The 22,642-nt window shown below is 40.8% G+C and overlaps 1 protein-coding gene and 1 long non-coding RNA gene across 3 annotated transcripts in view; one reads left to right on the top strand and one right to left on the bottom strand.

The window, feature by feature from the left end:
* The window catches only part of drd3 (dopamine receptor D3), a 28,198-nt gene extending 6,262 nt beyond the window's left edge, over nt 1-21,936 (bottom strand). For both annotated transcript variants that reach the window (XM_080864479.1, XM_080864480.1), the window contains exons 1-5: nt 20,728-21,936; nt 18,471-18,803; nt 12,492-12,604; nt 7,506-7,642; nt 3,551-3,744 (exon numbers count right to left, since the gene is read on the bottom strand). In XM_080864479.1, the coding sequence (XP_080720605.1) occupies nt 3,551-3,744; nt 7,506-7,642; nt 12,492-12,604; nt 18,471-18,761 (735 nt within the window). In that variant the 5' untranslated portion in view covers nt 18,762-18,803; nt 20,728-21,936. The remainder of the gene's footprint in view (nt 1-3,550; nt 3,745-7,505; nt 7,643-12,491; nt 12,605-18,470; nt 18,804-20,727) is intronic.
* On the top strand, nt 10,704-12,105 carry LOC308385928. The gene is made up of 2 exons (XR_013969669.1): nt 10,704-11,263; nt 11,857-12,105. It is a non-coding gene; the product is annotated as an uncharacterized lncRNA (long non-coding RNA).
* Nucleotides 21,937-22,642: the final 706 nt, after the last annotated feature.

Here is a 22,642-nt window from a genome sequence, read left to right as displayed (position 1 = left end):
GAAAATGGTTTCCAGAGAAATGAACAAAACCCCGTCACCTCAACCCCATCAGTCCACAAGTGGAACATATTTGTGCTGTTCACTTCAAACTCATTGATCCATCTCTTTTCATCTCCAGAATGCTTTCATTAAAATTCAACCAATTCTCATTGAGCGTCCCCGACGCGGACTAAAAATCAAAAGAATTAGGATTTACGCCTGTTGTGCCTTCAGTCACTCCCTCCCGAGCCGAACGCTGTGCAGTCCAATTAAAGCTTGCTGCGAAAATAGAGATAGGTGCCTTTGAAACACACAAAAAAGACATACTCCTCCTTCATAGGAAACGTTTATTCTCTTGACTCAGTAAGAGTCCTATTATCTTGTTTAAAAACATCATTCCACCGTAGTTCTCTCAACCTGAACCCCTGCAGAGCTGGCATCTTACAGCTGGAGGCCTCCACTCCTGGATGAGATTCCAAAATGGGACTGCACTGTTATCTAGTGTAAAAACGGAGGGAACAAAGGGAAACAAAGGGTGCAATGAACACAGCCAGAATACTCAGGAAGCTTCTAGGTGTGGCAAAGCTATTCAAGTCACTGGGTTGACTTGTCTTTTTATAGACCATATTTTAATAATAGGGTGCAGATGTATTAAACGTGACCTAATGTATCCTTGCCTGTGGTTATTGACATCCATCATCTGCATGATAGATGTAACTGGGACACGATTGAAAAACTGACAGCTTGTTGAGAGAAAGAAATTGTCTCATAATAGAGATTAAAGAACAATGTGACCCTTGTGCCGACATTATTATTATGAGGACTAAAATATAACTTAAGCTTGCTTTGTTTGTCAGATCCATCCATCCATCCATCCAATTTTACTTGAATAAAGGTCACATGACCCCATCAGCGCACATTAATCAAAGTAAAACATTTTCACTGAAGTTACTTTAACTTCTTATTAATTCTCAGCTGGTTTTGCTATGCAACAAAACATGGAAATGTCCACATGTGTCAACAATGATGTCTATTTGCAGTCCTGTGAAAAACTAAATAGACCCTCACTGTCTTTATAGAAATTAAGCAGCAGCCAGGTGATGCTAATCAAATGCACTTGATTAAAGTGTTCCTCTATAAAAGCAGGGGTAGTGATAAGCTGATGGTGTGGTGAAAACATGATCTTACAATCTTCCTAGGAGTGGACATCCAACCATATTTCCCATTCAAGCTCAAGACCAACATGTCAGGCTCTATAGGCCTCAGTTAGCTTATTAAACCTTAAAGGTCATCACAGTGCAATTAGAAAATGACTAAACCGGTATGGGTTGTTTGGAAGAATTGCCAGGAAAAAGTCTTCAAAAAGAACACGCGGCAGAGCTTAGCTTTGCAAATTTGCATCTAAACAAACCACAAAACATCTGGAGCGATCTCCTTTGGATAGATGACGCCAAATTGGAGATGTTGGGTCATAATGCAAAGTGCCAAATTTGGTGAAAAAAACCACCATACGCCAACTGTCAAGCACGGTGGTGGCGGGACGATGATTTGTCTTGTTTTGCAGACACAGACCAGGGCACCTTACAATCATTGAGTCATCTATGAGCTCCTCTGTATACCAAAGTATTCTAGAGTCAAATGTGAGGGCATCTGTCTAACAGCTGTGCAGCAGGACAATGATCCCAAGCACAGGAGCAAACCCACAACAGAGTGGCTGAAAAAGAAGAATCAAAGTGTTGTAATTGCAGAGTCAAAATCCAGACCTCAACCTGATTGAAATGCAGTGGTGGGACCTTAAGAGAGCTGTAAAGAAATGAATGTCTGGAAATGAAGTGGAGCAACATCGTAAGGCAGAATGGGCCAAAACTCCTTGACAATGACACAAGAGACTGATAAAAGCATTGTCATGGTCCCTGTGCCTCCCCGGCCAGCCCAGTGTGGCCACAAGTGTTTGTTGTTTTACTCTCTCTGCTTCCCTCGCCTTGCTCTCTCTCTCTCTCCTACCTGTCTGCGTGGGCGGAGCTCTGATTGGGCTCTCGCCCTTGGCCCACGCACCTGCAGCTGATCTCCGGTGATTTGCAGCTCTTCTTAGGTCAGGGGCTCTGAGCTACTCGTTGCTGGAATATTGAGTAACTCTCGTTAGTATTGCCTGGCTTCATTGCGATTCTGTTGTTCCCGTGCTTGCCTTCGACTTACCCTCGTCTGTGTTAATAGGTTTACCTGGATCAGCCCTTTTGTGACCCCTGGACCCCGTGAGTGTGAGTGGGCAGCTTGTGTGGAGATTGTTTGGACAAGGAGCGGAGCAAGTGCGAAGAAGTGTGTTTCCCCAGTGTACATAGCGCACCAGTGTGATTAATAAAGTATTGTTGAACCGTGCTTTCTCAGTCTGCGCCTGAGTCCGTTCCACCTCCGTGACAGTCATAGAGAAAAGCAACACCTCAAGTTATTGCTACTAAAGGTGGTTTCACAAACTACTGAATCATTGAAGTACTTGGATTTTTACAGCACTTCAGGGAGTCCAGTGAAAACCTTTTTTCTGACTGTCAACAAATAATTATGCATTTTTTTTGTTTTTGTTTATTTACTTTTTCATTCAGATTTTTTTAATATATTCAGCATATCATAATATAATATTCAGCATATCAGAAGAAGACACCTTTTCCCGGGCACTTTTACAGTATTTCTGGCAGCGGTTTTCTTGTTGATCACTTTGTCTACATTTTGTACTCTAAAATTAAACAATTATTAGAGTCTAATAGAGTTTTTTCCCCCCCTGTGCACACCGGGAATCTATCTAATTGTAAAAGGGTCCAAAATAAAGGTGAGTTGTAATTCATTATCAGTGCATAAAATTGGTGAATGCAAATAAGTGAGTGAGACAGAATCTGAGAAAGATGAATTTGCTGTGAGGAAAATACACTTACAATAAATCAGGAGCTAAATAACAGTTTTTCAGAAATGGAGCACAGTGAATGTGAAAGGTGTTATAATAGTATAATAACTGGTCTAGCTGCCCAGTTATTATTTTTGACATCTTAGGTTTGATATATGAAAGAAAAATAAAAAGAAAGGATGATGTGTTTATTTTGCCCTCAGCAAAAATAATTCGGGCACCACCGTGGCCCCTTTATACTCTGACGTCTGTCAGAATATCTGTTCTTTAATGTGACATTTATAGAATAATTAAATGATTTTGTGGAAGCAGGAACACGTAGACCAGAGAAGCGGAATCCCTCACAACCCCATCGGCAAATCACACCCTGGTCAGATGATTATTAAATCATTATAACAGCACATCTACAGTTCTAAACATCATGAGCTCATTATAAAAGAGTCAAGGCAATCTCAGTGTAAGTAATCAAGTGAATCTTATTGTTATTCATAAATGTTTGGAAGATTTTGTGGCTTTTTATGACAAGGTCAAAAACTTCTTCATGATGACCCCCAAAGCTGCTCCTCTAAATAGATTTTTAGAATCAATAGATAATTATTGTTAAACTAACTATCTCATAAAGCATCTTTTACTATACCGTGCACCACTAAAAAAAACTAATAATGGAAACCGACTCACCACAGACGGTGGGGTGGAGCCTGGCTGCACCTTCCCACTGGCCTGTCCAAAAGTGATCCTCTTCCGCCTCATCCTGAGGAAGACGTAGATGCGGATGTAAACCAGCAGAGTGACAATAAACGGCAAATAGAAGGACACCACAGAAGAGTAGATCACAAAGTCAGGGTTGGAGATGGAGCACACCAAAGGGTCATCTGCAATAAAAGGAAAATATCATTATGGAAAACAGCCTTAAAATTATAGGATAATAAAAGAGACAAACATCATCATTTAAAGCTGGCTCTCTGACCCCAGAGTATGCTGTCAATCTTGAAAATAGCCTTGATCGTTTGTCCTCTTTTCATATAATGCCTATATATCGAACACATGCTATACCCCAACAGAGATCACTGCACGATAGAGACATAACTGATCTGACAAGAACTGAGCAATAAATTCAGGATAAGAGACCACTTCATATAATAAAGGCTGACAAATTCCTCATCCAAAATCATGTCACACAGAGAGTGGGATGAAGGATGGATAGATACAATCTATTTGGTGCCACTCTCCAAACTACCTTCAGCTGCTAGACTCAGAGTACTGATTATTTCTTTTTTGTTTGGGAACAAAACAGATTTGTCTGTTTGAGCTGATCCGTGTCAGTCGATTACTTCAAAAGAAAGACGAAGGATTTCAGACCTAACAGGACCCCCCCCACCCCACCCCGGTCTCCGCCCCTGAGTGGTCAGATTCCTGCAATAAACAGCCGTTGTTTCACTCTGGCTATAGGTAGACTAAACTTAGTGCTTGCACGTCTGTGATTTGCTTTACATTGTGTTTCACTAATGGTCTTAATTGTGTGTGTTCACTCATGCATCTGTGTTGCTGCTGGCTATTGAAATTAAAATAGCTGCTGGTGACATTGTTCATATTTCGTTATTTAGCTTCAAACTATATGTGATTTGGCTTTACAGCACATCTTCAGTGTTGGAAAACACAAATGATTTTTAACAATAAACAAGCATCTGTTTTCCACTTGACGTAACCTCATCCAATCAGACTGCAATGCAAACAATATTTTGAAAGGACAAAAGAAATATTTGCTTTACTTTTCTTGTTAACTAGAAAAATGTGTGACAGAGCAAACAAAGTTGCAAAGTTTTTTCTTTGAAGGACTTCCTACAATAATTAAAAACAACAAAAGAACAAAAATAAAAACCAACCATAAAAGGAGCACGGATCATGAATAAATCAATACAAAAATCTAAAAGGATCAAAAGCAAAGAAGACAGGGATAAATAAACAAGTATTAAATATATAAAACAGCCACTTACCAAAGATACAAAAAAGGCCTCCAATGAAACAGTGTATTAAGAGGAGGTTTAATGGACATAAATGATTCAATCAATCAAGTGCAATCTTTGAAGTAGAGAAGAAAGTGTTGAAATAAGAAAGTGATTTCAGTGACTTTGATTGTGGCGTGGTATTGCAGAAAGTGCTGATCTGCTGTGCTAGTGTACTACCATCTCTAGGGTTTCCTGAGAATGGGCCGAAAAAGAGAAAATATCAGTGAGCTGCAGTTCTCAGGGTGAAAATGCCTTGTTTATCCCAGAGGTCAGAGGAGAATGGCCAGACTGCTTTGAGTTGATAGCAAGGCAACAGTAACTCAAATAATTGCTCATATAACTGCGGCAGATGGCCGCCCCTCCCTGAACCTGCTGTGCTGGAGGTGTCATCCTGTTAAAAGGGAGTTTTTCCTTCCCTCTGTTGCCAAAGCACTTACTCACAGGGGGTCATATGATTGTTAGGGTTTTCTCTGTTGTATTGTTGTAGGGTCTACCACACAATATAAAGCGCCTTGAGACGACAATTCACATCGGGTCACCAAAATTGAACAGCAGAAGATTTGAAAAATGTTGCCTGCTCTGATGAGTTTCAACCACCTGAAAGCATCCAAACAATGGTGGTGTAATATTCTTGTCCCATTTTTATTTATTTATTTATTTTACCAAATATCGATTCATATGTACTCCACATTCACCAGATCTCAATCTCTCCAGTAGAGCACCTTTGGGATTTGCTCGAACAGGAGTTTGACATCATGGATGTGATGCCGAATCTGAATCTGTGCCATGATGACTTAAAGCACTTCTGAAGGCAGAAGGAGGAACCAACCCAGTACTAGCAATGTGTAACTAATGAAGAAGCAAGTGAGTGTGTCAGTGAGCACCCAGGCATGATCGGGGTTAATGAGTGCTTATAGTAATTTAGAACATGTCTAATTAATGCTTTAATAGCAACATTTTAAAATGAGGAAAATAGCAAGCGGCAATTTATTGTAAGTGTAATTTTAACTGGAAGAAGTAAAAATATGAAATTTAAAGGCATCTATGACCTAATCAGGGGCAGACAGAAATGCACACAAGCACATGAGTGACAAATAAGGCTCAGCATAAAAACAACTGTCTATCCAACAGGCAGATAGAAATTTGGGGGCTGATGATTTAAAGTTTTGACAATAAAGAAGGCTCTATGTGAAAATCCAGTGTTGAGTGCACAAAGGTAAACAGAACCACTTTTGCAAATATCAGGAAAAAGTCCACAATTTATTCTGGACAAGCCAACAAACTTGCTAACGTGCCATCTCTGCATCTTCTCAGGGGAAAGCATTTTGAACTATAATCATCATTCACTCCAAAGGACATAACAGTGGAGCCATTTTTGGCCTCATGACAGTGTTTGGCTCCATGTTCCTTGAGCGGATAGCTGTTTTATGCTCTGAAATTCATTGTGTGAATGCTCTCTTTGTTTGCTCAATATAAGCTTGTCTATTTCAGAGGCAGGGCTGTAGCAGATGTAATGCCACGCTACAACACATTTGTAAACAAGCAATAAGCAACCCAAATCAAAAATGATGTAGTGTTAAAAAGCAAAAGACTCTCTGTCCTACCTGGTTTCACTGACAGTGAATGCCTCGAGTATAAAACTATAGGTTTTCTGACCACGATTGTGTATGAAAGTGGATACTTGGATGAGCTGAATACTTCAGATGCTGAGTTCAAGATTTTATGTTCTACTTGCAGACAAGAATGAGGGGATTTTTGTTCCTGCACTGATCCCACAATAGAGTAAAACGCTGTTAGAATAAATACAGAACAGCATAGAAAAGTATCTGTATAAAAACACATGCAAAATAAAAAATAGCCCTACTGTGCACAGTACAGGAATCACTGCACATCCTGCTGTGTCTTTTGGTCATGCATACTTATCAACCTCACCTAATGCTCCCATTGCACTGTAACAGGAGAAAACCCACCATCAACACTGCATCCACCCTCTGCACCTCCCTCCTGTTGTAATCTCCTTGCTACACTACAATCCTCCCTCGCTCTTCTTCTCCTTAGTCAGGCTTCTACACCTGTAAAATGTTCATCTGAGCAGATTCACCATCTGTTGATGGTAAACGCTCTTACTTGTGCAAGTAACAACATCCAAATGAGAAAAGCTGTAACGCTGGGTTTTATTAATAACCAACAGCAGCAGTTGTGGCATTGCAGTGAATCTTCCACTTGTTGGTTTATAAATTTACTTATTTTTTAACAGGAAATATTGTAGCTGTCAGAAATTGCACAAAATCTCAAACTCTGTGAAAATGCTGCAAATGTGTGACATGAATGGTCATTTTCTCTGTGATTACATCCTCACAACATGACAGGAATACTGCATTAGACTCTGCTTCCCTGATCTGCCCACATCCTTCAGATTCGACATGCTTCAGCTCTTAATGCCAATAATATCATTTGCTGTTACTTTCACAGACTTGACAAAACTCAGACGACACATGAAATGTTTACAGCACTTGAGTTACTCGCCACGGCCATCCTAAATGCTAAGAACACTAAACTTTAATTCTAAATTACGTAATTAACGTTAACCAGAAAACAAGCCAAAGTCGAAATGTTGCTGAGCTGACCTGTGGTGTTGAATCCAAACAACAGGGGGCAGGACACCGCGAAGGCCAAGACCCACACGGTAGCAATCATGACAAACACTCTTTTTCTGGAGCGATGAGTGGTGTTGTACAAGACGGGCATCACTACTGCCGTATACCTGCAGACACAGACAAGGATTAGAGTTTGCTTTGCAGACGTATTTGTACAGAGGACAGGTGGTGACATTTGAATGAAGGAAAAAGTGCTGATGCGGTCCTGCAAAAGGGAATAATTAGAGGGAGAAAAAGAATGTTGGGCTTTGGGGATGCCAAGAAATGCAATGCAGAGAAAAAGTGGATGGTATAAAGACCAACAATGGGAAGGCGTACCAGGCACTATTATTTAGAAACAAATGGGTATTCAGCAGTAACTCTAGTGAGGCTTTGATTTAAGAGTTAATCAGCACACTATATGCCAAGAGTGTATAATGAGCCCGGAAAAACTGTCCAGCAATAGCCTAGAAGAAGCTGCAATTATGCTGGAACCCAACCCAAAATAGATGTGATGTAATGTTGTTTAGAGCCAGACAACTGCCATGATTGTTTATCCTCATCAGGCTAATTACTCCTGTTCTTCTCTGGGCAAAATGCAGAGTGAAACCCGGAGCCAAACGCGGACATCCACTAAAAATATTCTTCCCACGCTGCTTCCCTTTGCCTTTAACCTCCTGCCACGGCGCTGCTGGGTTAGAATAAATGCAAAGATTTAAAAAAAAATTAAGGAAAAGAAAGGAAAAAAGTTGAATGATAAAAAAAATTATAGGCAACCTTTATTGATCAAGCGCTGCTTTACGTTACACCTTTAGTTTCATCAACTCTTAAAATCACCACTCAAAGCACGACTTAAACTGTAAGTACTTTCACCGGGACAATTCTCCTTGAAGTTTCACGGTAGAACTTGGGTTATCGCGTATTTACGCTGCTTCTGAAGAGCCGTTGAAAGCTGACAAATCCTCTGTTTTCAAAGAGATCAATGCGATAAACTAACGGCGCTGCTGCGAAGGTAAAAATGATCTCAGTGACACGCAATGTCCCAGGGGCTTTGCATTAATTTAGAAGCACACAAACATCTGATGCTGCAGAGGTGCTTTTGACTTCTGTATTAAACAGGAAGAAGAGCAGCGTTCAGGACGACTTCATTGCTCAGGTGCAAATTATGAAACATCCAAAAGAATCAAGCAGTCCAACAAATAAAAGAAGGGTTTCAGGATATCTAATTTGCTAATTTAATTGTGAAGACAGCCCCATAAAGTATTTAACCAGTTGGATTCGTACAAAAAAATGATGTCAGGAAAGTTTTACAGGATACAATCGCTGCCAGATTAACATGTTTATATGCTCTGGAATTGGGGCCACTGCCCTGTTTTGGCCTCAGAGCTCCATGGCATTTCTGTTGTGCCATGTTGCCTCATTAAACCCGGATTCTCATTGTTGGTTTTGTTGTTTATTAATTCATTTATAATGATTTCTTGGCCACTTCTGACAGGAGACACATTTCATGAACACAGCATTGACATAGCAAGATTTATTTATTTTTTGCTGTTGTTCTGGATTTTGGATTCAGGGTTATGAGTTTGAGGTTTTTTTTAGATTCTTGTTTTCTATTTCGTGTGCTGTTTTCATTGTTCTTTTGCTTTTGGACTTGAGTTATTTCTGAAGTCTAACTAGTGTTTGTTTAGCTCAGTGCAGTTTCAACTGCACCTGCAGTTCAATAGAATTCGTTACTATCTACCTCGAGCATTTGCATTATTTGCATTTGCATTGTTATTATTCTTTACACTCGACGCTTCATTATGGAAGTTTGGTTATTTATATCTGATTATTTCATTAATAAACCAAGAACCAGTAGCAAGTGTCTTTGGAATAGTGAACAAGTGACAAACTCTCACGATAAGCTCTCTAAGTGATCGAAGCTGCAGATGTCTCTGTAGGTTTTTGACTAGAAGAAACTCCCACCACACTGTGAGCATTTTCTCGCTGGCATTATAAAAATATCACTACTAAAATTAAGTGTAGGAATGTTATATTTTACTTTTTATAACCTCCACCAAGGGGGTTGTGGGATTGGTTTTTTTAATGTTTATATTTTGTCCAATTTACTCAAAAAAAAAAAAATTCTGAACAGATTTGCATTGACGTTTTGGGCCCTGGCCCAACTTAGAAGTGATTCACTTTTGGAGTCGATCCAAAGGAGGACTCTTTGGAAGTAGTCTTCACCACTGTGAGGTAGGGCCGTTTCCCATTATATCCTCACAAATGCTTATCATATTGATGTAACAAAAATTGGCAGATATCGTTTTGATGTTCTTGAGGAAATCTAAGCTGGAGCCAGAGATCCTTCGTCCAGGGACTCGCTTTGTGGAGGGAGTTCTCAGCTCTGGAGGAAATGTGGTCTTTGACGGCTCTTGCTTGGACAGAGATTCTTGTTGATATGTGGCCACCACTCTGGTTTCACGTTTCCTCCTTATCTGGCAGAGTGGTTCAGATCTGCTCGTTTGTTGGGTCTTTTTCTGTGGAGTTGGCATGTTCATCCTGTGCCCATGTGAGTTTTCTCTAGCAGCTTTCTTCCATGGTCCGAATACATCCATGTTAATTTATTGGCAATTCTAAGTTAGCTGTAGCTGTATCTTAGGCAATGATGCAATATAAAGTAATATAATGAGTAACAAATCAAGAGTAATAGCAATGTGTTAAAACCCCACAACAAATACTGCAGGAGAACCTTGTTTGTTATTGCGGCAAATGAATGTATTTGAAATAATACCAAAAACTCAGAGTCACACAAAGTGAAACTGGGACTTATAAAACATTTACTGTCATGAAAACTCATGAAAGCGCTCATTTTCCCCTGCAGTCGTATTCGCTGCAGAGAAAGGCAAACACTCCCTTCTCCATACAGGCTGAGCAAATATATCCCCCCGAGAGTTCTTATGCATCAGTGTATTCATCCTGTGCAGTTGAACCCCTGATGCCTGTGGGGTTCCAAGTTCAAAGACCCTTTAGAGATATTAAATGTTCACTTTGATACAAGAACAAAACCTACGCAAATAATGATGTAAACACCAGATGCTGCAGGAGAGGTTCGAGGTCCTCATGCTTGACATTTTCCTGTGCAATGGCACAAACATCTTCTCAGCAATTAGCCAAAAACCTAAAAACACCTAGCCTGCATGCACATGCTCACTCCTGTTACTTTCTCACTGTCTCTCGTTGTGAGAAACTTGCACGCTGAGATGCACACACAGACACACAACTATCAAGAAGATACGAGCAAGATGGGGAAAATATTTTAATCCTTCAGCGAGCTTTGAAATGTCTACGTGGCGAGGTGACGGAAAAAAAGTCTAACAGAGATGACATTTACACTGGAGATGTCATGGCAACATCTGTAGTCATACACAGCAAATTCAAAAGTGTTAAATTTTTTGGTGTTAATAGTCTCCTTGCAAAAGTAGAGTTAATTTTACTCTAAGCAGAGTCACATTCTTTTAATGTAACTCTGAGGTGTAAAATGATAGTAGTTAAAATCGAGTGTTAAAAATGAGTGTTTCTATTTCAAATCTGGAGGTGTTACAATGGAAACATTAACTCTTGACCTCTTAACTCTGAACTCCTACAGGGGCTATGACACCAACAGAGTAAATTCACAGACTCCGCCCCCAGCACGGCTCCAATCGAAGCTGAAGTGAAGCCGTTTCAGAACATTTTGCTCTACATATTTGAGTTGTTTGCCATGCTTGGTAAGTCATTTTTTCAAAGATTGTTTCAATTATTATTAGCTTTTACTTCTGTGGCTCTTTGGAGTTGAGACAAAGCTGTGTGAAAGGCATTAGCCATGTTGCTCGCTGATAGCATAATATTCTGTTTTAGCTAGCTGAAAGGTATTGTTTGCGGGCAAATACCACAGCCTTGAAAAACAGCTTGCATGTGAATTTTCAGTCAAACTTTTGGTCAAATACACCTAAAACAATGTCTAGAATGTGAAATGTTGGTATAATGGTGCTACTTGAAGCCTGAAAACGATCGCCCATAAAAAAATAAAAATAAAAAAACGAGCAAACAGCAGTAGCAGACGTCCTGACTGGATTCTACGGTAGCATTTAGATCCCTCCAGAGTTTTGTGCACACGGTTTAGGTAAAAATGAAGAAAAGTTGAGGTTTTACATTTAGTTCAGTATTACCTGTTGCCTGTGTCCTTGTCTTTTGGGAAAATACTTTACACAAGTAATGGCTCAAAGAGGATTCCTTTTTTTTTTTACTGTGCTGCAATTGTTTACTGGATTATTTGTGCCGTTAATTAGTGTCAACTAATTTTTATTCAATCTCCACATAGGATATGCTTGTGAAGATGGAATATGGGGGAGAGCAGAAGTGCGTTGAAGTTCCACAAAGGGATGAATGAAGGACATGCATATTGTATTGAAGAAATAAGTGATGAGAATGCTGTTATTTGCATTTACCATGTCAGACCTTTTGATAAACAAAATTCTAATGAAAGTGAGAACATGTACACTGTTACATCTTTCAGAAAATGTTTTGAAATTGTGGTGCACAGTTCAGAATAAATGTTTTTCAAAAACCATTGCATCTTTTTAGTAAATGTTTATTTCCAAAAGAAATTTCTAGAAGTTCAGAACAGTAAAATTCCCGCTTTTTAGAATGAATTAGAAGATAACTCTTACGTGGTTAAACTAAAATACTCTTTGAGAGTTAATATATAAACTCTTAACACCAAGTGTTAAATTATCAACTCCAGACAGATTTGGTGTTTAACACTAAATCAGAGTTAACGTACCAACTCTCCAAAAAGAGTTAAATTAACACTCTCTGGTGTGGACCCATATAGACACTTTAATAGTGTTGAAATCAAATCCGACAGTGTTAATTTGGACATGCTGGATTTGCTGTGTACATAGTAACTGCAGCAAAAAGATAAAGACACACACACACACACACACTCGCACTCACCTGTCAATGCTGATAGCGCACAGGTTGAGAATACTGGCGGTGCACATCATCACATCCAGCGTGACAAAGACGTTACAGTAGAGGCGGCTGAAAAGCCAGGCTCCGCCGACCACCTGCAAAGGACAGACAGGCAGATTAACGACACTCACGTTTCCCCCTCCTTTTCTTCCCCTTCTTCACAGTCAAGTGTGAAGTGCAGCGCAGGTGACAAAAAGGTTTCGTGAAGAAGGGAAAAAAAGGGCACACAAGAGGCACTTTGGCCCAAATTACATAAAGAAAATCAAGTCTGAGCTGCCAGCATGAGTCACATATTAACCCTGACACACTACCGGGATATCACTTTGGTTTATTAATGTGTGTTTATGTTATGATATAGTGTTTCAGATTTGTAGCGAGGTAATCTGAAGTACTCAAGTGCAAAAAGTCCTGTTATTCCAGTGCTGTGATGAGTGGCATGGAAATAAGCCGAAGGAGGGTGCCCATCTAAATGCAAGGTTTAATTACACTGAAGGTGTTTGTCAGACTTTTTTTCACAAAGGGCATAAGCCTCCAGTTAACACACCAGTACTCCCACCTCTTCCTCCCCAGCAGAGTCTTACTCAAGTCGACAGGCTTTCATTTAGGCACTATAATACCTGGTAATAACTGTCTGACAGAGATAAATGGGATCCAAGCAGCATTGCCTCACTACTGAATCTCTCAAATCCAGCATGTGAATATATGCCTACCTACACAGAGAGGCAGCAGGCACACATGGGAATATGCACATACACATACAAGTATGTAAATAGGTAAAATTAGCTTCTTTTTGCTATTTTTTTTCTACACCAGAGGTGTTACACGTTCGAATTCAGAAAAATTTCACATGCCTAACCTGCTTAACCTAACATCGTCATAACCTTTTTCGACACGTGGAAATCCAAATTTCATCCCAAAGAAGGGATTCTGCCAACTTCACACACAAAAATCAGTTGCTTTCTGTTGAATAAAGTCTTCTCTCAGGAGGCTCGGGGGGAATTTTGGCAGGTCTCAGATAATTATCTAATGACGACGGCACAATGATGCCATTGTGGTTATGATTGCTACTAAGATAACAAAGTTTCAACACAAATTCTTCCACAAACTAAAGGTGTGAAAATTGAAGAACAGCTTTGCGTTGTGTACCAGTTTGAAACTACATACTGTTTCTCTTCAATTTGTAAGTATTTAGTGTGCTCACATGAGACACCGTTTCCTGGAAGTCAGTGTTTTCCACAGTTGTTGCTTGAAATACAACATTGCAATGCAGTGTTTTATGTACCAGCTTCATTGACAGTGAAAATCTTTATGCTTTCAGTAAAATGGAAGGAATTGGGCCTCATCATACTGAGTCATGAATGCCTGCATCTATTCAAGCAAATTGCTGTGGCACCTCTCTCATCTTGATTTTAAGCCCAAACACTAACCAAGAACTAGATGTTTAAAGAAATAAAGAACCTAGATGTCGGTGCTGTGCTTTTTTGGAAATCGAATTTCCCAGAGGAACCCACCCGAGGGATTAATAAAGTTCTATCTTATCTTATCTTATCTTAGATCATGCTTTAAATCTTTGTGGCCCCAATTAAATACATTTCCAATAAATAAGGGCTCTACACACATTATGTTCATGCATGTAAACAGCACTGCAACATAATGGAAGAGGACTCTAAATTATTTTAATAAGTGTGTGAGACCAATACAAAAAGTCAGGCAAATAAAGCCACCACCCAGGGAGAAGTAGAAATCATGTTTTGAACTATTGACCGTGAGCTTGATATGAATCTCCTGTTCCACCACATACTAAAGCTCTTTTATTGGATTGAGACCTGGTGACTGTGGAGGCCAGTTGAAGACAGTGAAGTCATGGTCATGTTCGAGAAACCAGTTTGTGATGATCTGAGCTTTGTGTAATAATATGTTATGCTGCTTAATGCTGCCATCAGAAGATGGGTACACTGTGGTCATAATGGCATGAACATGCTCAGCAACAATACTCAGGTAGGCTGTGGTAATGAAGTTATGCTGAATTGGCACAGAGTGGTCCAAAGTATGCCGAGAAAATATCCACCAAATATACACCAGCAGCACCCTGAACGGTTGATACAAGACAGGATGGATCCATGTCTTCATGTTGTTTAAGACAGATTCTGATCCTCCCATCTGAAATGTTGCAGCAGAAACTGAGATTCATCAGGCCAGCCAATGTTATGTTTTTCCAGTCAACTATTATCTCGCCTATTGATCCCACGTGAATTGTAGCTTCACTTTCACCTGGTGTGGTCTTCTGCTGCTGTAGTTCATCTGCTTCAAGGTTGGTAAACCTCAGGGATGGTCGTGTGTGAAGATCCCAGCAGATGAGCAGTTTCTGAGACACGAACCAACAACTATGCCACATTCAAAGTTACTTAAATTACTTTTCTTCCCCATTCTAATGCTCAAACTTCAGCAGGTCGTCTTGACCATGTCTACGTACCTAAATGCTTTGAAAGTAATACATGTGATTGGCTGATTACATATTTGTACTAATGAGCAGCTGAACAGGTGTCATCGATTACAAGTCATCGATCCAGGGATGATGTTGTCATGTCTGTGTGCGGCAGGCAGTAATGGTGGACCCAAAGTGCAGACTCATGGAGGCAAAAAGGTGAACTCAAACACAGCATTACTGCAGGATGGCAAAAAATAACTGAACTGAAAATAAAAATAAACTAAACAAGGTATGCAGGCTGACAGACAGAACACACAGTAAGAGATGATGGAGATCACGACAGAGACCGAGGAAAACACAGGACTTAAATACACAGAGGGTGCAATTAGGGAATGGGAGATGGGAGGGAAACAGAGCTGGGACAAATCAGACCTCAAGAGACAAGGAAAACAAAACTAGAAACACTGACACGGACTTTCAAAGTAAAACAGGAAACATAACACAGAGCCCCAACAAGGGGATACAGGTGACAGGGGAGACAGAGGAACCATGAAGCAGAGACAGAAACCAGGAGACTAAGAATGCTAACATAGAAACCAAAATACTAGAAATATAAATAATGACAAAATCAAAGTTCAATAATAATAAAAAACTCAAAACACTGGGTCAACAACCCAGGTACCCTAACAGATTTGACTCGTAAAGTACTGTATGTTTTTTACTGAGAATGCACAAGCTAATTATAAGACTAGATCAGACGTTGGTAGTTCAATTCCTGACTGCTAATCTGCATGCCAAAGTTGCTCCGATGCATTCATTGGCGTGTCAATGTTAGATATAAAGGTGTATAAAAAGTGCTCGTGTGAATGAGGCAAGTCGTACAAAGCGCTCCAAGTGCTCGAGTATAAAAGTGCTATATATGAACCGGCTCATTTAACACCTGACTACCCTAAAAAGAGAATATAGCCTCCACTTTATAAATGGAGCCGTTTCTATACAGTCATGTTGCATATTTTTGGAGGCTGAGCGACATTGTTTAGGATGAAGTGCTAGACGTGAGCGCTCATTCATTACTGCCATTGCAACCACTTTGCTCAAGTACAAGTCATAGATCAGCTGCTCCATTCAAGGATAATATGACTTGCTCAAGGGCACATGATTGGCTCCCGCTGAGGACAGGAAGAGCGACGCTCACTGACTTTTCTCGTAAGAACACACCTGCTGAAGCTCACCAGCATCCCTCTACATCAGGTTAATCCGCAGACCTTCAGATTACAGCTCCCAGGGTGATGGTGCTTAGTCTTGGGAGCTGAAAGTCTTTACCTCTGATGCTGAATAAGTTTCTCCCCAGCCTTTTTTTAAAACAATATTCTTTTAAATTTACTCTAAAATAATGAATATTGGACTTTTGTGTCATATTATCTTTTAATAACCAGTTTTTACAGTGTTTAATAAGCTTCCCTTTGAATCTGAAATGAGGAGATCCAACTCCAAATTTAAAAAAAAGTAGCACATGCTTTTACAACATAGCTGCTCGCTAGGAAGTTAAACCCATGACTGAACCCTGTCGAGGTTTATGGCGCCCTAAATTTACCTTTCAGAGGATGTAATCATCTTTAATTTGTCAACTTCTGCTCACTGGGTGTGTAATTACTTTTTTTTGGGTCAGTCTGCTGTTGAATCTTCTGCACTGCAGGAGAAAAAGCACTTTCTGCTGACACTGTGCAAAATTCTTGCACGAAAGGTTGGCTGCTTATTAAACACAACCGGACTTCAGGACTCATGTTGGCAAACACCTGTCCTGCAGGAACACTCTCTTTCTCTGCGAGCTTCAAGGAGGTTGTTCTATACACACCTATGAGCCTGCCTGAAGTAAATTTGCAGCGTTCAGTGACCTTAGTGAAGTGTGGTTGTCTGATGGTCATGTGCACCTGCATACTTAATGGAGCTGGTGAACAGCAAGTAACACGAAGGAAAGCGATAATTACCAGAAAAACTATGTTACACTAGTGAGTAATCTTCAAGTAGTAAATAAAAGTGAACAGAAACTATAAAAAGCTTTTTGCTGCGAAGGTTGGATAAGAATGAAATTCACAAGTTTGCAGAAGCCTCTTTATCATCTGCGGCTCAGCCAATTACAGAGCAGATGACGCCCTTATTTAATATTCAATATATCCTTAAGCAATTATGCATAATCTACATAAATACTGAATCACTATCTAAAATACTTTCATCATCATTACTGTCTTTGGATCACCCACACAGCTGTCACCATGTAATAAGCTCAAATGACCCTCATCCTTTCCCTCTTTGAGTTTAGCTTTTTTATTTTGTCTTCCACACAACTTTCCTCTGTTCTCTTCATAATCTCAACTCATTCACTCCTAAATAACGGTATTTTATCCCGTCTACATCCTCCATATTTCTAATCATGTCTTGCTTCCCCCCTGCTTCAGGGCTCTCCATGATTTATTTGCTGTTAGGCGGCACTTCTGCAGCTGTTAGTGGGAATATTGCAGGGTACTAATTATCAACAATTAATAAAAACAAACATCCATAAGCAGGCAAACATGCAATTAGGGTTAAAAATGGTGTAATCCCAATAGGAATGGGAACTAGTTTGTTAGCAAGTGAAAAGAAATGATGAAACAGTGATAGCTGAGTGAAACACTTGCTTAAAATGAATGGTTGAAATAGTTAGAAAATGTACATGGATAAATAAAAATGAACTACCAAGGTGTAATTAGAAGGGGCAAAACGTTTGACCTTAACACTTTAGCTGGTTTCTGTTTGGCTGTAATTTCCTTTAAGGTCCGATTCTTCTAAAGCTTTTCTAATAAGAAGAAAATTAAATTGCTCTTTGGAAGTCCTGCTGTGGGTATCTGCATGTGCATCCATGAGATTTCAGCTCAAACTGGCGCTGAAAGCAAATATCAACTTCTGTTTCAAACCAATCCCAGCCACATGTTGAGGAGTATCTCAAAGACCAAACAGTGTATTTCTGTGGAAGGCCCTGCAGGCTGGCAAGAACACGTTGCATCAGAATTTGTCCAGCAGGGTAAGATCATCAGTGCAAAGACCTGTTGTAATATTATGGGGCAACTGAGTGAGAACACTGGGCACAAAATGACCTGAAATCTTCTTGTCTCATTTTGCCCCCTGCAACTCTGTGATGTTCTCTGGAATTCAGGTTAAAGAGTTGAAGTGCGGGCATGGTGGAGAAGAATAAGCGGAGAGCTGGAAGCGGTGTAGTGCATCACAAGAAAATTCAAAGGGAAAAACAGACCAACGCAAATGAGTTCCATTTCTGTCAGATCCCACCTCAGCATGGATAAAAGTTTGATTCAGCTTCTGCTACTCTAAACATTAGCAGCAGGAATGAAACCTCTGCCAAACAGTGCAAAATATGACCATTCAACCTCCAAAATATGTAAAGAAAATCCTTCTATATGGATGTAATTACAATACATTTTTAAAACGCTATTGAAAAGAACATGCGTGAGATACTGAAGGATGTAAATGCAGACACTCACCTCCAGGTAGACAGCCCAGGGCATGACCAGAGAGGCCACGAGCAGGTCAGACACAGCCAGGCTCACCACCAGGTAGTTGGTGGTTGTCTGGAGGGAACGTTCCCTCAGCACGGCCAGACACACCAACACGTTCCCAAACACGATGGCTAGGATAAGCAGGGAGTACAGCATGGCATAGTAATTGCGCTCCCCTTCATCCTGCCATGGTGCCTCCAAGGTCTCATTCCTCTCATCCCATCTGAGGCGCTCTGACTCATTCCAGAGCCGCTCCGAGCTGCTAAACATCGCCATTGAGACGTCCCAGTGACATGGGAGGTGAGATGTTTGGCAGACCTGCCCAAAGAAAAGAGTATTGGAATAAACACACAACCTTCTGTTTCCTTTTGGATTCCCACACTTTAGTCATTAGGTGAATTTACCCATAGAAAGGCCTGCTGGAAAACAGATGCTGACTCCCAACACAAGTCAGATGCACTGATAAATGAAACGTAAGGAGATAAATCCCAGCAGTAACACTCTCTTTGCAGAGCATCGCTGCTTTTTGCTGGCACGAGAGTTTCATTTCTCCTGCTGAATAAAAAATGGGGGAGCGTATTGAGGCCTCTTCACGATACGGCTCCATGGCTCCTATAGAGACAATCATCTCCATAAAGACTCAGCAGACAATGTATGCTTCGACTGTGCAATGCATTTATGATTGTTCCAGTCAGCCTTTCAAAAGCACTGCGATCGTTCCTGTAAATGGCATCTAAAACAACTGATAAAAACAGGAGCTATAAAACAGAGATGGTAGCTTTAATTAGGGCCTGGAAGAGAAGCCTTAAGCAGTGTCTGGAAGGTTAGTTCATCAGGGAGGGGTAATAAGTCTGTGCTGCCACCCTGAGAGGTCTGCTTGGCTCCGTGCTCCTTGCACTCAGCCCTTCTTCTCATTTATCATCAAACCTCCCTATCTGGCCCAAGTCCAGATATCAGCCCACTGTGGTAATACTCACACCTGTGTCTAGATGGTAAACATACTGATCCATCTAATCCAGCTTCCCCCATTCTTTCAGTGACAGAAACAGGGAGAAAGACACAGAGAAAATCAGATCCTTTTTAGAACTGGCTCAGGAGGCTTTTAAAGATTTTCTCAGTCTATAATGCTACCAAGCTCTTCAATAGCTCCTGTATCGTATTATTGTCCACAGGAGAACCTGAAGAAGCAGGGGAAAGCCAGGCACCAATACCGATCACCTTGAAGTCTCCTCAGGGGAGTGCAGCAGTGGATTTATCACAGAATGAGGTGTGGCAGGTTGCAGGGATGCCAATCAAAAAATATTTGAGGAAAACCACATCTGTACACGTACACACACACACACACACACACACACACACACACACACACACACACACACACACACACACACACACACACACACACACACACACACAGTGTGTGTTCAGTCTGAACAGGAGCACAAGGTCGCATATTGCTCTGCTGAAGGGTTTGTTTATACTTGTAACAAGTGCTAATTGGACCTGATTGCCCTGTGCACACTTTTGTTTTACGACCTCGCTTTAATGTTAACCGCTTATTCCGGCCTCTCACTGCTCCTATCCAGGGGTCTGACCTCTCATAAGTGCCTGTGAAGTAGGCATCTAACAGACCCTTCAATGCACATGCATGGTGGCATCGCATCTGACTCAGCGGACATGCTCTGAAGTCACAGTGAAGCCTGCACAGTGGCGGGGATCGTGACGGTGTTTAACTTTATGCTTTTTCGTAAAGACAGTTATGTTAACCCAATAATACCGTAAACTGCGCATAGACTAAGGGGTGGGCTGCTGCCACAGCAGACTTGGCTGACACCCTGTCAAGGATCCCCCCCAGTCTAGCTGTGCGTAATAAATTCATTTTGGTAGCTGGAATTTATTACAAATACCTGCCAAGTTCATCTTATTACTCGATCGTCAAACATTTATCGCAGAATTCAGTTAAAGCCCATAATTGCAGCGCCCTATCGTGCGTCGAAATCAGCTTTCTGCAAAGGTTGAGGTCAGTTGTGGTCCAGTCACACACATGAATGGCCCAATTAGGGACAAAAATGATTGTGCCACATGATCAGTTATCCAAGTAAATGCGCAATCAAACTGTTAAACGAGCAGCGGATGAGGATTTAGCTGGAGAGACAACACATAAAACATTTCAATTAATAATACATTACTGCTTTTTCTTTTAAAAACCCCAAACAAAAAGTACGCACACACGCTTACATACCTGTTAGTGTTTCGCAGTGAAGAATTCATCGGATGCCATCGAGGAAAAGCATCATCCGTGCTGAGTTAAAAGTTGCCCGGTCGTTGCGTCCAGCCCTGCGAGGCGAGCGGGAGGAGCCGGGGAAGCGCTCGGTGACATTGCGCACGGGCGAATGTGGATGTTGAGAGCTCACAGATGAAGCTCCAATCTCGCTCGCTCACTTCATTTACCCCCCACCGGCTCTCGGTGGCTATGAGGCTTTCTACGGTGAGCTTTCTGCGGCCACACCGGAGTTGTTGTGGCTACATCAGGTGTGCTTAGTGACGCCGTGGCTAATTATTACGAGAGGGGGGCGCGGAACATGTTTTAATCTGAGGATAAAATGATTGCGTGTCAGTGCTATGATAGAAGTTTTTGTATATCTGCGTTGTGAGTTAGAATCCCCTCCCTCATCAGTATGACCCTGACACAGTCTCGCAGTCTGGGTCGTGCTTTGCTGGAAGTGATATTGGAATAAAAATAGCCAGATGCTGGCCTCATAAAACAACTAAATGAAAGACCTGTGGGGCATTAGGCCAACCTGGGTGCTTAAAAACATGTGTAAACCATTGCGCCATTATCTTTATGGGCCACTTTATAACCCTGCGACATAAGAAATACCAAAAAGAAAAAAGAAACTCTATGCAGATAAAGAATACCAGGAGCTTTTTGCCTTATATCTCTCTGCTCTCATCCAATGCGTCCCCCCCATCCTCTCTCTGTCTACATGACATTTTAAGATAAGAGGAATCAGTACTGCACGAGCCCCTACAGCGCGCACCAAATAAGTGGGATCTGGAAGAAACAACACGAGGGTGCCATTTTTCCCATTCATGTACACATTCCAGCTTGCAAAGAAGGAAGAAAAAAAAAACCGGAGAAAATTCAGTTAAAGTCCTGTGAGGGAGGTTTACCACAACAGCCGTTTTGGAGACAAATAAAGGCCACGTGGTTTACATTTCCAGAATTAAAAAAAATTCAAAACAGAGCCATGTAGTCGACTTTATTACAAAGCCTTGGTAGAGTGCATTTAAAAAAGCAGCGAGCAGCAGGAAGTTAATGGCCTGTCCTGTGTAACTGCAGCCGCTGACAAACAATCGCCCACTGATCATTTTTCACCCTGAACCACCTGTCAGTTTGTGTTTTAACTCATGTAAAAGTGCCTAAATGTCCTTGGTGCCCACTGGAAATCTGACCCATCCTTCTTGTCTGCAGAAGCTTTCTGGCATATATATATATATATATATATATATATATATATATATATATATATATATATATATATATATATATAAATAATATCAGCGCAGACTAATACCACTGTGAAGGTCAGTCCTTATAGGGCATGGTACAATAATAAAAAGAACAGTGTTGGAGATTAAATGGAAATAAGCACTTAGAGTTGGCTGGCATTTTGCTGCTATCTGCTGGCATTCAGGCTGAACTGCTGTTATTCCAAATTGAAATAATTCAGTGCATGTGCGGGTATGTTCACACTGCAAAAGGACAAAAAAAAATGAAACTCAGGAGAACATATTAGGAGACATGTTAAATGGAAATAGACACAGTTGAATAATTACGTAAAACATAATAATAAAAGCCTATGGATTGCTTATTTATTAGGTATTCTAAAGAGCTTTATTTTATTTGTTTTCCCTTGTTGTATTGATTGATTGTGAAACCTAGCCCCACCCTTCATGTCATTTACTGAGGTCAAATGGCCCAGGATATGCGTGGGGGTTAAGGCGTCTGGGAAGGGATCTCATTACACCAACTCTACCAAATGTTGCAACAGGAAACAAGGGTTAATCAGACCAAGAAATGTTTTCTCAATGTTTTATTACGCAAATGTCCTTAGCTCAGAGGAGTGACACCCAGTGTAGTCTTCAGCTGCTGC

The sequence above is a fragment of the Rhamphochromis sp. 'chilingali' genome (genome assembly GCF_963969265.1).
Source record: "Rhamphochromis sp. 'chilingali' genome assembly, chromosome: 18".
Taxonomy (NCBI): domain Eukaryota; kingdom Metazoa; phylum Chordata; class Actinopteri; order Cichliformes; family Cichlidae; genus Rhamphochromis; species Rhamphochromis sp. 'chilingali'.
The sequence above is the reverse complement of the archived record's forward strand: the minus strand, read 5'-3'. Positions and strand labels throughout refer to the sequence as shown.